General features: G+C 38.6%; 1 protein-coding gene across 2 annotated transcripts; it reads right to left on the bottom strand.

Moving 5' to 3' along the window:
* Positions 1 to 595: 595 nt before the first annotated feature.
* LOC113013704 (gap junction gamma-1 protein-like) lies at positions 596 to 12,242 on the bottom strand. Of its 2 annotated transcripts, XM_026154837.2 has the most exons (4): positions 12,134 to 12,242; positions 11,972 to 12,034; positions 11,131 to 11,211; positions 596 to 3,116 (listed from the first exon to the last, which is right to left on the bottom strand). In XM_026154837.2, the coding sequence occupies exon 4, from the start codon at positions 3,062 to 3,064 to the stop codon at positions 1,694 to 1,696; it is 1,371 nt and encodes a 456-aa protein (XP_026010622.2). In that variant the 5' UTR covers positions 3,065 to 3,116; positions 11,131 to 11,211; positions 11,972 to 12,034; positions 12,134 to 12,242; the 3' UTR covers positions 596 to 1,693. The 2 variants fall into 2 exon arrangements, with proteins under 2 accessions (XP_026010622.2, XP_026010623.2); XM_026154838.2 differs by lacking the exon at positions 12,134 to 12,242 and having other exon boundaries at positions 11,972 to 12,124.
* Positions 12,243 to 13,167: the final 925 nt, after the last annotated feature.

Below are 13,167 nucleotides of genomic sequence, written 5' to 3' on the forward strand. Positions count from 1 at the left end.
AGCACCCTGGTTATCAATTTTGGCCCTTGAAAAAGAAAATAAGACAAATAACTTATGAAATTCAAGAAAACAGACAATAACAATTAATGAAAAGCAACTTAGCTGTTTAGTTGATGCTTGATCTGACACTTATTGCAACTGATTATCAGCATATCAGCGGGTCAAACACAATGACTACAGAAAACTACAATCACTGGTTAAACACATTTCCAGAGAGAATCCCCAAGATTCATTTTTGACTACGGTATGTTAAATTCTACTTGCCATGTTAGTTTTAAGGAGCCATAAACTAAATATTTCACCACAAAATATATTAGATTTCTCAGTGATGAGTTTTTCTTTCAATAAAACTTCCAACATATGACAGATTTCAAATATAGACACAGAAAAATTTTGGTAAGTTTTATCTACAGGGATCCCACTGAAAGAGACATAGAACTATTATATTATTCCCTCTTTGTGCCCAGCAGAGGGCAATGCAAGCTTAAGCTGACTACTAGTGTAAATTACCCACATGCTCAAATATTCAGCATTAAATTAATAATATAGTTTTCATTCTAGACTGACAATCAAACCATTGAAAACAAGACAAAGATTATGAGACAAATACAAACTCTTTATTCAAAACATGCACTTTTTGTTCCTAAAAATATTTTTTAACAAAACCAAACACAGTAACAACAAATGACAAATGGCCTTTCAGACTGAAAATATGGAAATCCAAGTAAAAGATTGATAAAAGAAAGAAACAAATGAAGCATATAAAAAGCTTGATACACTCGTTCTTTTTAATGTATACTACTGGATGAATGGTTGAAAAAATAAAGTATGTTAAAAAAAAAGGTAATACCTGTACTATAATATATGACTTTTTTTTAAACTTGCCTCTCGAAACAATAACGAAAACTTCTCTTTTCTTTCTAAAAAAATAGTGGGAATGCTTTTAAAATACCAAAAGAAAATATGGTGAAATTACCAGCTGAAACATACTGTCTGTTATTTTTTGTCAGCTGTTTTCAAACACAACTTCTAAAAACAAATCATCAGAATTAGACCAGGACATTGTTGTTTTAACTTACATAAAACAGACAGCAGGACATTCCAGTCAGCTGCATTTAGACTATCGGAAAAACTCCCTGTGGTCGTGAGGAGGGCACTGCCTGACTATAGCGTGCAGGAGGCAGGAAACAGGATGACCACTCATTACCTGTGAACTCAGCAGAATATTCGCTTCTCTATTCTTGATTTTGCACAATTAAACATCATGCATTTTTTACTAGAGAACTGGCATGTTAAAGACAATATCTAATGATTGATACGGTTTAGGGCTGCAGTACATATGTGAAAACAGCCTTTTTGTTGCTTGTGGGAAAACGATCTACACCAAAAAGAAACTGAAGAACAATTTTGAATATTCATGAACAAAATTATTCAAATCTTTAACTGTGGATGGCAATGAAAAAAACATTAACTCTGTAACATAAAGGGTTGCTCAGTTTGAATGAAGCTGCTTTTAGATGGTTTAAGTAAGGCACTTTCAATTGCAGCATTAAAGTCTCTGCTTAAAGAAGGTAAACAAAAACAGGGTACCAAAATCTTAGCGCAAAAGGTATTCAAGATATTATTTTCCTGCTATACAAAGCTTTTTCACTGAACTGAGCTAAATAGCTAAGCTGTTTTACATAGTCGTGTTTCAAATCCACTCTGAACCCTTTATGACTCCATATTTGCTGCTACTGCTGGTGCTGCTGCTGCCTCTGTCTGTATCTGCCCTGCTGGAGGCGTGTCTGTTGGTCTGCCGGTGTTTACGTTCACGGTGGGGCTTGCTGCGGTTGTTAGTGTGGCTCTGCAGCTGGATGTAGGTCTGATTATCACCCTCCAGGATTTTCTGAGGTCTACCGCTGTCCTTATGAACAGCCCTGGGTGCATCTCCCTTCCCAACTCTGCACTGGTTTTCATCATTAATGCCGTTCTGTTGACGCTCCTCTTGGGGAATGTTCACGTGATTCTGCTGACATGCCAGCTTGGCATTAGTGAGATCAGTGATGGGTAGTGGTTGGTTGTGGTTCCCTAGAGAAGGTTTGACGGCGATGTTGTACCCAGGTGGAGGCGCTGGTGCATTCCAAGAAAATGGGTAAGAGCTGTAGTCTTCCTCACTCAATCTCACCTCGTTAAGACGGCCTTGTCCTCTTGCCAGCCCGTAGAGCTCCTCATTGGGGAGCTCCGTCTTGCGGGAGTGTATTATCTCATACATGGTACCAATGCCCAGGTGAAGCATCTCCCATATATTGAGTGCTAGACAGAGCAGGGAGACTGTGTACATGATGAGGAGAAAGATTGTCTTCTCAGTCGGTCGCGACACAAAGCAGTCCACCTTATGAGGACAGGGCTGGTCTTTGCATACATAGGTGGCAGGAACGGAAAAGCCATAGAGGGCATACTGACCACAGAGGAAAGCAACCTCCAGCAAGGAGCGCAACAGGAGTTGGACGACGTAAAGGCGCATCAATCCATCCTCTTTGATACGATGACGCCCATCATGGCGTACTTTGGCTTTTTCTTTTCTATCACAGCTGCCTCCCTTTTCTGCTTCACAATCGTCGTTCTCCACCTCTGCCACTTCATAGATCATCGGGTCTTCCTCGTCGTCATCCTCAGCCTCTTCAATGCCCCTGTGCTGCTTTCTGCCTGCAAGATAGTGCTTCTTGGGTTTCTTCTGGGTAAATCCATTCACTCCCCCACTTTCTGCCTTCTCCTCTGCCCGAGCAATTTTGTTGACAGCGTAGCCCAGGTACATAACTGAAGGGGTGGCCACCAGGATAATTTGAAAGACCCAGAAGCGGACGTGTGAGAGTGGAGCGAAGGCGTCGTAGCATACGTTCTCACAGCCTGGCTGTGCTGAGTTGCAGACGAACTTGCTTTGTTCATCGTAGTAGATTGACTCTCCTCCTACGGCTGTTAGCACAATGCGGAAAACAATGAGAGTGGTGAGCCAGATCTTGCCCACAAATGTAGAATGGTTGTGGATTTCTTCCAGCAGGCGAGTCAGAAAACTCCAGCTCATGGTAGTGGTGGAAAAACTACAGCAAGAGGCAACATACACGTCCTCTTACTCCCTGTGGAGAGAACAGAAAGCTTTGGGTCATGCATGCAAACTTAAAAGGCAAATATCTAGATTGATTCATTGAACACTAAGGTGGTTATGTCATCTCTTTTCGAGCTGCCAAGGGTAACAAATGAAGTCAGAGACAAAAGAAGAAACTAAAGGTTTACTCCCTCCAGGATTCGCTGCTTCTACCATAACCGAGTATGGCTGCCCCCATTCCCCTGCTGGCCTGTGCTCCAGTTTGTCTCTTTTGCTCCCCTTTTAATCCTTCTCCCTGTCTTTTCTATGTCCTAAACTAAAAATAAACATCATTACTTCTACTTCTATCAAACATGGTTTAGGGAGTGACGGCACACTGTCTTCTCACATAGATTTATCGGTTGGTTAACTTGGCATTTTTCATTAGTGCTACAGGTCACATGAAAAGCCATTACAGGGATCTTCTAAAAGGAGGTGGAATTGCTCAGAAAATTAAACATTGTGCATGCCATATATATATTACACTTTGGCCTGAATAAGGCCACAAAGGTTTTTTACACATTCCTTATAACCTTTACTGCAATTTAGCATATTGTTCTATTTGAAAACATATAGTCAACCATGGTGCTACTGACATAATACAACCACAATATGTGCATTAAAGATAAAATGAGCTTCCTGAAACAAAAAAAGCAAATAAAAAAGTTCCAAAACTTTGTATAATGCAAGCAAATTCGTTTAACTCACTGCTGTACATCCACCTGAAGGACAAAAGGATACTCTGAGGAACAGGACTTGACACATATGCTCTTGACATGCCCTCCAGGATTACAAATGTACATAACTAACACACTTTTTCCTGCCTTTGACATATTATTTTCAATTTGAAGACAAACTAAGTTCAGCACAGAGCTCTTCTTGCCAGAATCTGATAATACAGAGTAGGAAAAAAATGATTTCTTACTCTTTCCATTTTTGTATATCTCTCAATTTGTCTCTCTTTTCCTGACACGCAGAATGAATTGCTCAGCTTTTATTTTACATATAAAGACGCCACACACTCTTCTACTGTACTCACTATGTGTTTTGTTTAGCTCCATTTGTTTGCACAGATGGGTATGAGCACTTAGCTCTTCTGCAGAATGCACACCTACCTCCTGATTCGAAATAAATCACAGGCAAGTACTTTGTCTTTCCTATACATGGTAATCAAATAGTGTATTTCTTCACAATAACAACACTTTCATCCTTCAATGATAGCTGTGCCTTGTAGCTCATGTCCAAACACATCCTCAATATTAGTACACAAAGGGAAGAGTAATGAAGCAGATGGAACGCCTAAGTGTAATTGCCATCGTAATTTATATTACACCTTAAAAACGAAAAGCCATTCAACGTTGATTTGTTAATTTACAACAATATACAATATATTTATTTGCCTATTATGGTAATGAATGCACTCCGCATTAAAGTCTGATTGATATATTGGCTATCTGATATTACTAGCTGCATGAAATACATAACACAATGCAGAAAAAGATGCATATAAAAATGCTGTTCTCACACAGAAAACTGCCATTCACCTGTTTGCTATTTAAGGTAGGACCTGACCTTCAGAATTCACCTGAGTGTTATCTAACTGTGGTATTCTTCATCTTGTCTCTTTGTAAGGCTCTGTGAACTGGCCGAAGACCTCTAATGTGCTTCTTTATGTGCTTAGGACGTCCCAGCGGAGTTCCGAGACTGTTTGTTACTTGGCGGAGTTAGGAGATTCTGTTCGGGGATTTTGATTCACAGAACCTTCCTTCCATTAGATTTTGTACATATTGGACTCTTAAACCGAGCACTTCAAAAAGACTTTGTATATAGCACTATCTACACCAGCACTGTAAATAAACTCACCGCCCTTTCATTCCTGAGTCCTGCATTTGAGTCCGGCCAGACAAATCATGACAGCAGAGTGTGGATCACAGAGCAGTAAGTGCTGCTTAGGCATTCAAAGTAAGCAAAGTAGTTTTTAAATATGTGTTAGAAATGGATAAAAACACTGACTTATCATTTTCTTAAATCTAATTGCTAGAAATTAATGTTGGCGTAAGTGCTGAAAATCAAGTATATGTGCATTAACCTTTTATCCCTAATCCAATGATAATTTACATTTAAGTTTAGCTGAAGTAAAGCCATTCATTGATGTTCAATAATGGCACCATTTTATCATATTAATGTAAGCTGTTGAGACCCAAATGTACTAAGCAGTACATATCAGCATGATATTGCAATTAAAAAATGTTTTGATGGGTACGGAAAAAGAACACAGTTCATTTCAATGGTGATCAGCAATTGGCAGAGAGTAGAACAAATTAATGAGCCAAAAACAGGCAGACCTGTCGCATGGGATTTATGTAAGAAGTTTTGAAATAGCATGACGTTTCATGAGATTTCAGTCAATGAGAGGCAACTGAATTCCAAGATCTAAAGAGAAGCTCTAAAGGGAAGAGGGGGGGGGAAGGAAGGGAGAAAAAAGACTACAACAAAGTTATTTTTTGTGTGCGCACTTCTGAGATAAAATACACAGACATGTGTACTGATCTCTGTGTAGAAATGTGACTAACAGCCTGAAAAAAATGCAAACGTCTGTGCTCACGGTAACTTGGTCACTTGTAACCCGGCTGCCTATGAAGATGCAAGTTATATCCTCGTACGCATCTTTTATTGAGATTTTTCTTGTCCCTCCCTCCAATACCCCACGTCAAGTTCAGTTCAGTCAGTTCTGCTACATTAATATACCAGTATTACTGAAGACCAGAAATATGTGGGACTCGGCTCCAAACTCCGTGAAGAGCTACAGGAGAGAGCTCACAGCTTTGAGTCATCCACAATCGGCAATTACCCACTAGTTCTGATAACATCTCCAATTTCAAAACCCCCACCGGCAGCTATCACAACCACATAAGGCGAAAAAACTAAGACAGGCCTTTTTGTGTTAAAGTTGGTGCAAATTATAGTAAACTGTGTGCCGCAAACCTTAGTAAATCCTGTTTGTGTGAGTCATTTAAATATTTTCCTCCTAAAATTTCTGGAAGGCTGCAATAAAGCTAGCCATAAAAATACCTGTGTCCACGCCTTTCAGTCACAAAACTGACAGTGCAACTTGTAAATACCAAAGGCAGCTTTTTTAAGAGGTTTTAATATAAATCTAAAATTTTATTTTCAATTAAATTAATTTCAGTTTTGTGTATATAGTGCCAGCAATACAAACTTTGTCTCAAAGTGGTTTCTATCGTGAAGTAAAGAGCCTACAATATTAGAGAGAAAACACAATAGATCAGACAATCCCCTGTGAGTAAACACCTGGTGACAACAGTGAGGAAGAGCTTCCTGTTACAGGAAGAGATGTCTGGTTAAACCAGGCTCAGGGACGCCATCTAACTCCAGGACATGTGGGTAAAGAGAAGAAAAGGAGAAGAGCACTTTTTTTCACTTATGCACTACTACTAAATACTCTACCTAACCCCAAAAAACCTCTAAGCCGAAGACACCCATTTGCTCAAATCTAGGGCTGCAGACGCCTAAAGTAAGTAAAGTTTTAAAGATCTAGACTTCTGTGGGGCAAACTTTGCATGTGATGTGCCTGACTTTAGAGGCTTCCTAAGAAGAGTTTGTATTCAAACAATCTAGCTCCTGCTCTACTACTTGTAACTGTACATGACAAGAGGAGACAGAGATGTGACACGGGAACATGACTGAGATTGTGCTGGAACTGCTGATATATGGAATAATTTATTTTACCTCGCTGAATAGAGCATTCATCAAAAAAGCAATTCTTTAAAGCTTTATCTTTACTTGGTTCATTTATGTCACAAGAAAAGAAATTACAAAAAAATCAATCAATCAAAAGACAAATCAAATGGGTTAAGGCACTATATCTTTCATCTGTAATCTTCAGGACACCACGCTGCAAGTGACTATTACATGCTTCATACATAATTTGAATATAATAATTGATTGAGGCGACTGTTGTTGTGATTTGGCGCTAGGGCTGTGCGATATGACCAAATTCTCATATCCTGATATAAGACATCTATCGTCCCGATAGCAATATAAATCACAAAAATTTAACATTTTCTGTAAATTCTGTGAATTCTCGGGCAGCTCGTCTTGCGGGAAGTGTTTCCAGCTGTGTGTCATGTAGCTGGAGTCGAGTGTTTTAACCGATGCATGAAACTATACATTTTTAGACATAAGTTGTAAAGGCCGCTGTTTTCTTTGTGAGTATTTATTACACAGCGTGCTGCGGGGAAAAGCCTGTTCTAACGTTTGAGTCTAAGGTCTATTTTTTAGCACCTGGCGACTCTTTTTTAATTCTCATCCGTAAATAATCTGCTCTTTCACGTGATTCGGTTTATTTTGAAAAGTCTCAACAGGATATTGAGCTTTATTGTGAAAGGTTTATGTGGACCATAAACAAGCGGACACGCGACGGTGTTACCGTCGTTGTTGCTAACCACAATGCATAAAAACAGGCGCTTGTCCATCCGTAGTGTGGTTATATTAAATATAAGAGAAAGAGAGAACTTTAAGAAATTAATATAGCCACTACAGTGACCATCAAAATGATGAAAAAGTATTGCTGTAAACAGTTTATTTTGCGACACCACAAAACAAACGATAGCATAAAATGAAACGATAGACGTTTTTATATCGTCATCCGATATATATCGTTATATCGAACAGCCCTATTTAGCGCTATATAAATAAAATTGAATTGAATTGTCAGTGTATTTTGAGTGTGTGTAACTGAATATAAACAATACCTCATCAGCCTTTTACAACTGAGGGGTAAAAACTTCCAAGTATGACGAACTATGTCAATTTCAACTTTACATAGTTCTAATTTAATCAGCTTTTAGTTTTGATGTTGATATAATCTTAGAAATGGATTCTGACATGGTATTTGTTATAGGTAGTTCTCAGAAAAGATTATTAATTAAGAATATTCTTTTTAGAAAGCTGCCAAAGCTTTTGGCTGTTTTATATCATTGTACACTGAATGACACAGCAATTCACTCACAAATATGCTGATAACTGAGACAATTAGAGGTTTTCTATATTTTTCAGAATGCGTCACTTCAACAGCCCAGATAAAATGTGATATAATATACACCACCTATTATACAAGTTCAAATGCAGGGCTCTATACGCACACACACATACTGATTCCATGCCAGAAGAATTTCCCACTAACGCTATGTAATAATAAACACAGTGACACACTGTCACATTCAGTAAGTATGACACATTAAAAAAATGTCCAGCTGCTAACATAAGACTCAATATTCTTCCTTCCTAATGTCTCACCATGAAGAAAAGAAGTTCTGAATGTCTCATTAAGAGTCACGTGCCCTCCAAACCTGCACATCTGGCCATGTTGTGTAATGTACCATTTGGAGGCCCAGTAGCACAGTATCACCACTACCCAAACACGAACCTTACCGACGGCATGAAACTGGGACAATCCTTCACATTGCTCATTTTTTAACTCATGATCAGCCAGGATACGCATGCAGTGTACAGCAAATTTAAACATAAAAACAACAACCTAATGTAATTAATGTAGGCACACGTCTCACTTAAGCATAGCAAGATACATATACAATAGTTTTAACTGATCTTCTTGACTCAAAGCAAAGAATGAAGCAAAAATAACTCAAAATATTCCGAATATTTTAAGCTTGAGAGTTCCGTTTTGATGAGAGGTTCCCAATATTATTTGCATTTTGCATCAAATCCATGTGTTTTTCTGCACTAAATCAAACACTCAAGCACAATAGACATTTCAGTATATTACATGATCAAAATCACAAGGAAAACTGTAGATTCTTGTCAAACAGAGTAATGTGGACTCAGTGCCGCTTCAACACAGACTCATTATGCTTACTTGTATCACAGCCCTAATCTGAACAGAGAACCTGGGTCTTTATATTTAAGCTTTATTCCCACGGGTCTTGATAAAAGGTTCCTCAGCAAAAGATTTTTAAGGAGCATATTTGGGTCTGATGATCAGCAATCCTCCAATCCGAAAATATTTATTTCAAAATAAAAAACAGAGCCGTATTTTCACACTTAAAGAAAGGTGTGAATGAACATCTGTTTAGATAATTACCTTTCTGTGATTATGGCCAGACTTTGTGATAAACACGCCATCCACATTTGTTAAACACATATGCACCAGACCAGAGCCTGCTGTCAACACTTTTTTGCTTCCATAAAATCTCTTAATTCTATGGTGGGAGGACAAGAAAATAAACCTCACAGTTATGTCTTCATGTAAAGCCACCTAGTCCTTAAATGTACAGCTCCACGCCCCCGGTTACTTATAGTGCCACACTGAAAGCTTTCCCCAGATGTCTCCCAGACCCAGACCCGCCGCCTCCTGCTTCCTACACAGCTAGTAAAAGAACTGGGGTTGTACATGCCTATCTGAGAAGGCTTCAAGCTGTGGATGTGAAGGTTAGTGGTTTCCTTCAAAGCTGTAAAAGTGATGCTCAACCCAAAATCTAACTTTGAGCATGAAACAGTCAACAGCTATTAACTTAAAAGGGAACTGTTAAAAGTTTGTAGATTGCTGAGACTGCTCTTATTTTTGGAGCGCGTTTCTTCTTGATGAGATACACGTTATATACACAGTAGAAAGCTGAATTAAAGGAGGGAAAGCATGCATCCCATGCTCCCTGCCTGGACTCAAACCAGGTATTATCTTAAATGTAACTAACAACCCCTTGCCCTGGCATTTAGACAGAAGAACGAGAATTGCTTCCACGCTGTGTCCCAGAGCGAATAAGTCAACAACAAACAAGAATTCATAAGATCAAAGAAGCAAGAGGCAGGTTTGTCGGGGCACTACACCAACGCTAATGAGGATGGAATAAAAAAGAAGAAAACAGTGACAACAGCCGGCAGAAAAAAACCATGTCTAAGCTAACGTACATAAATAAAATAATGACCACGTATTTTTCCCAAGGAAAACAACAGCGGTGTAGTTAAACTAAATTAAACCATCAGCATTTCTTATCTCTGTACCTTGCCTTTAAGAGGCAAAGCCCACGGGGTATTTCCAGGGTCACTTTATGAGCCATCCACTCAAAGATGTCAAAACACTCACTATGACACAGCATGAAGCGCACAGTTTGATATGGACACGAGCCTCTAGCTTAAAGAGTTTGTTTGCCTACCTTGAAAAAGTCAAGACAGGTACATTATGGTTATATAATCCTGAGATATAGCTGGAAATACCTTGTGTAATAGGCGTAGCAATATTTCTCTTAACATTCAAAATTTACGACATGCTATTATCTATGCAGGCGTTCTCATAGTTATTAAAAATTTTGAGGCCAAGTAAAGAGGTTTGGACTTCCACGAAGGGAAAATGAGAAGTACTGTGATAAAAAAGATATTTTAACTGTTTTTTTTACGAGTGGGAAAAGTCCCCAAATTGGATAAACTGAAGAAAATTAATGGAGAAATATATAAAATACCTTAAGGTAATAAGGTAACACAGACCCTCTGTCTTAAAAATATGCTGAGCATTTGTGGTTATTCACATAATTAAATGTGAGGGGAAAACGTAGGTTTGTATATTTTCAAAAAAGATAAAGAATAAAATTATATCGCTTATATTAATATTGTGTAACATTGCATACATAATCAATTTCATTCATAAACTCATGCTTGTGTACCTGCAGTGCTGCATATGTGGCATTAGTTCATGTGAACAGATGATTAAGAAATTCCTGAACCAACAGCAGCTGCCGTTTTGCACATTTTGTTACGAGTCTGAGTAAAAAACAGCTTGAACAGTAAAATTGCTCTAATTTTAAAAGACGACTTATGAATGATCTTTATGTCATATCACTCAGCCGTCATATCATCCAAACTATGAGCTAGGATTTTAGTATTTTACTTGGTTGAGTAATTTAAACAGCCTTAGAGCACAGGATCAAATTCATTTAAAAAACCATTCTCAGTATTGTGATGAATCTTATTACCCCCTTGCTTTGTGCTTTGATTCCTTTCGATCCTTCCTGTTATTCCAACCAGAACTCAGAGAGACTTCAAACCCCATGTGCCTGTAAAATAAATAGAAATATATATATTTTAAAACTATGTAGTTAAAGAAAATCTGACAGGTTTTTAGTCTTTTTAAAAAATATTTTCACATATCTGTGTTTATGTTTTTAGCTCCTATAACTGTGCCTTGCCTAGCTAGAGAACTAAACTGTCTTTCATTAAACAAAAGAATTTAAATTAAAATAGTAATATTTGGACCCACACAGCATGCTCTTCCAACTACTAATTTGGTTCTTAGTTGCTGAAGAAGATCCACATGTTAGAAAAAAAAACTTATTCAGGAAAAAGAAAATATTTTTGCTGCATACAGACTAAAATAAAAATTTCCTAACAGGAGTTTAAGGGATTTATGCTAACTTTATGCTAATGCTAAAATAAGATGTCAAAGTTTCAGATAGGGTTTTCTTTTTTGGGGGGGGGAGGGGGAGTCACCAAATATATTGTACACACTTTTTAAATATTTGAATTATTACAAACAACATTTGTGAAATTACGGTAGTGTAATAACCTACAAAATAGTCGGCTAACTAAATCTGCAACCAGGTAACCGAACTTGCTAGCAAAGCTGAGTAACTTGCTAAACAGGCTAATCTAACATTATAGCTTCTTAATCAAAACACAACAAAATTGTAAGAAAAAACAGGAGAAAGTCAAGTCTCGTGGTCTTTCTAGTGCCCTAATGATTCATTCCAATCTTTTAGTAATAATTCCCTCAAAACAATTTTCACAGTTACTCATCATTTATTGTAGCCACCTCACCTTTTTTGGCAGACTTTCGCTGGATCAGCATTTGAATCATCAACCAGCAAGATGTGGTACTCCCTGTATGCAGAGAAATACAGTCTTCACCACAAAATTACACCACAGTGGTTAATAATCATCTCCATTCACATAAAAGCTGAGGGTGAGTTTAGCTCTTACTGTTTTAAATGTAAAAGTAGCTCCAGCAGGCTGAACCAAAGACGGAGGGAGCTTGGTTAGAGCAGAGGAAGGCAAACTGGCTGAAGCGGGAAGGAGGGGTTTCTGGGCATGTGTGTGTGTGTAGGAGAGAGAGAGTATGTGATGCATTATAAGGCAATTTTCCTTCTTGATTTTTCTGTTAAAATCAAAAAGATGACAGTTAAATGCCAGGGTTCTGGTTTATCTGCCTTTAAAGCCTGACAGCATCATTACCATTTTAATTTACACATTGCCTTTTTCTGTCTACATAAATTAGCTGGATGATCACTGGCTCTGATTTTAAGTACTGTATAGTGTAGTCTTTTATTTTCCCCCAGTCAGGATCTGATGTCAGATCTCGGCCAAATCAAACAGGAAGATCAGAAGTGAGAATCAGGAGCTGATGTATGAGTACCAGGACAGGTATGCAGGGGAGAGAAGGAGAATGAGAGTCAGTAGAGGGAAGACAGAATACGTGTGTGTGAATGAGAGGGAGATAAATGGAAAGATGAAGATGTGAGGAGTAAATGTAGTGAAGGTGGATGAGGTCAAATATCTAGGGTCAGCTATATAATGCACAAGCGAAGTGAAGAAGTGAGTGCAGGGAGTGGGTGGAGATGAATGCAAGGGTTGATTAGTGACAGGAAAAGCTTTCAAAATGGTGGAGAGACCTGCAACAATGTATGGTGTGGAGACAGTGGCACTGACAAAAAGACAAGAGGCAGCTGAATGTGTTAACATTTTCACTAGGAGTGACCAGGATGGACAAGATTAGGAATGAATACATTAGAGGAACAGAGGTGTGTGAGGACATGGGCAGAGGAAGGATCGTGGCTCAAGAGTTAGGAGTTCACCTTGTAATCGGAAGGTTGCCGGTTCGAGCCCCGGCTTGGACAGTCTCGGTCGTTGTGTCCTTGGGCAAGACACTTCACCCGTTGCCTACTGGTGGTGGTCAGAGGGCAGCCTCGCCTCTGTCAGTGCGCCCCAGGGTGGCTGTGGCTACAATGTAGCTTGCC

Source organism: Astatotilapia calliptera, chromosome 8 (assembly GCF_964374335.1).
Source record: "Astatotilapia calliptera chromosome 8, fAstCal68.1, whole genome shotgun sequence".
Lineage (NCBI taxonomy): Eukaryota > Metazoa > Chordata > Actinopteri > Cichliformes > Cichlidae > Astatotilapia > Astatotilapia calliptera.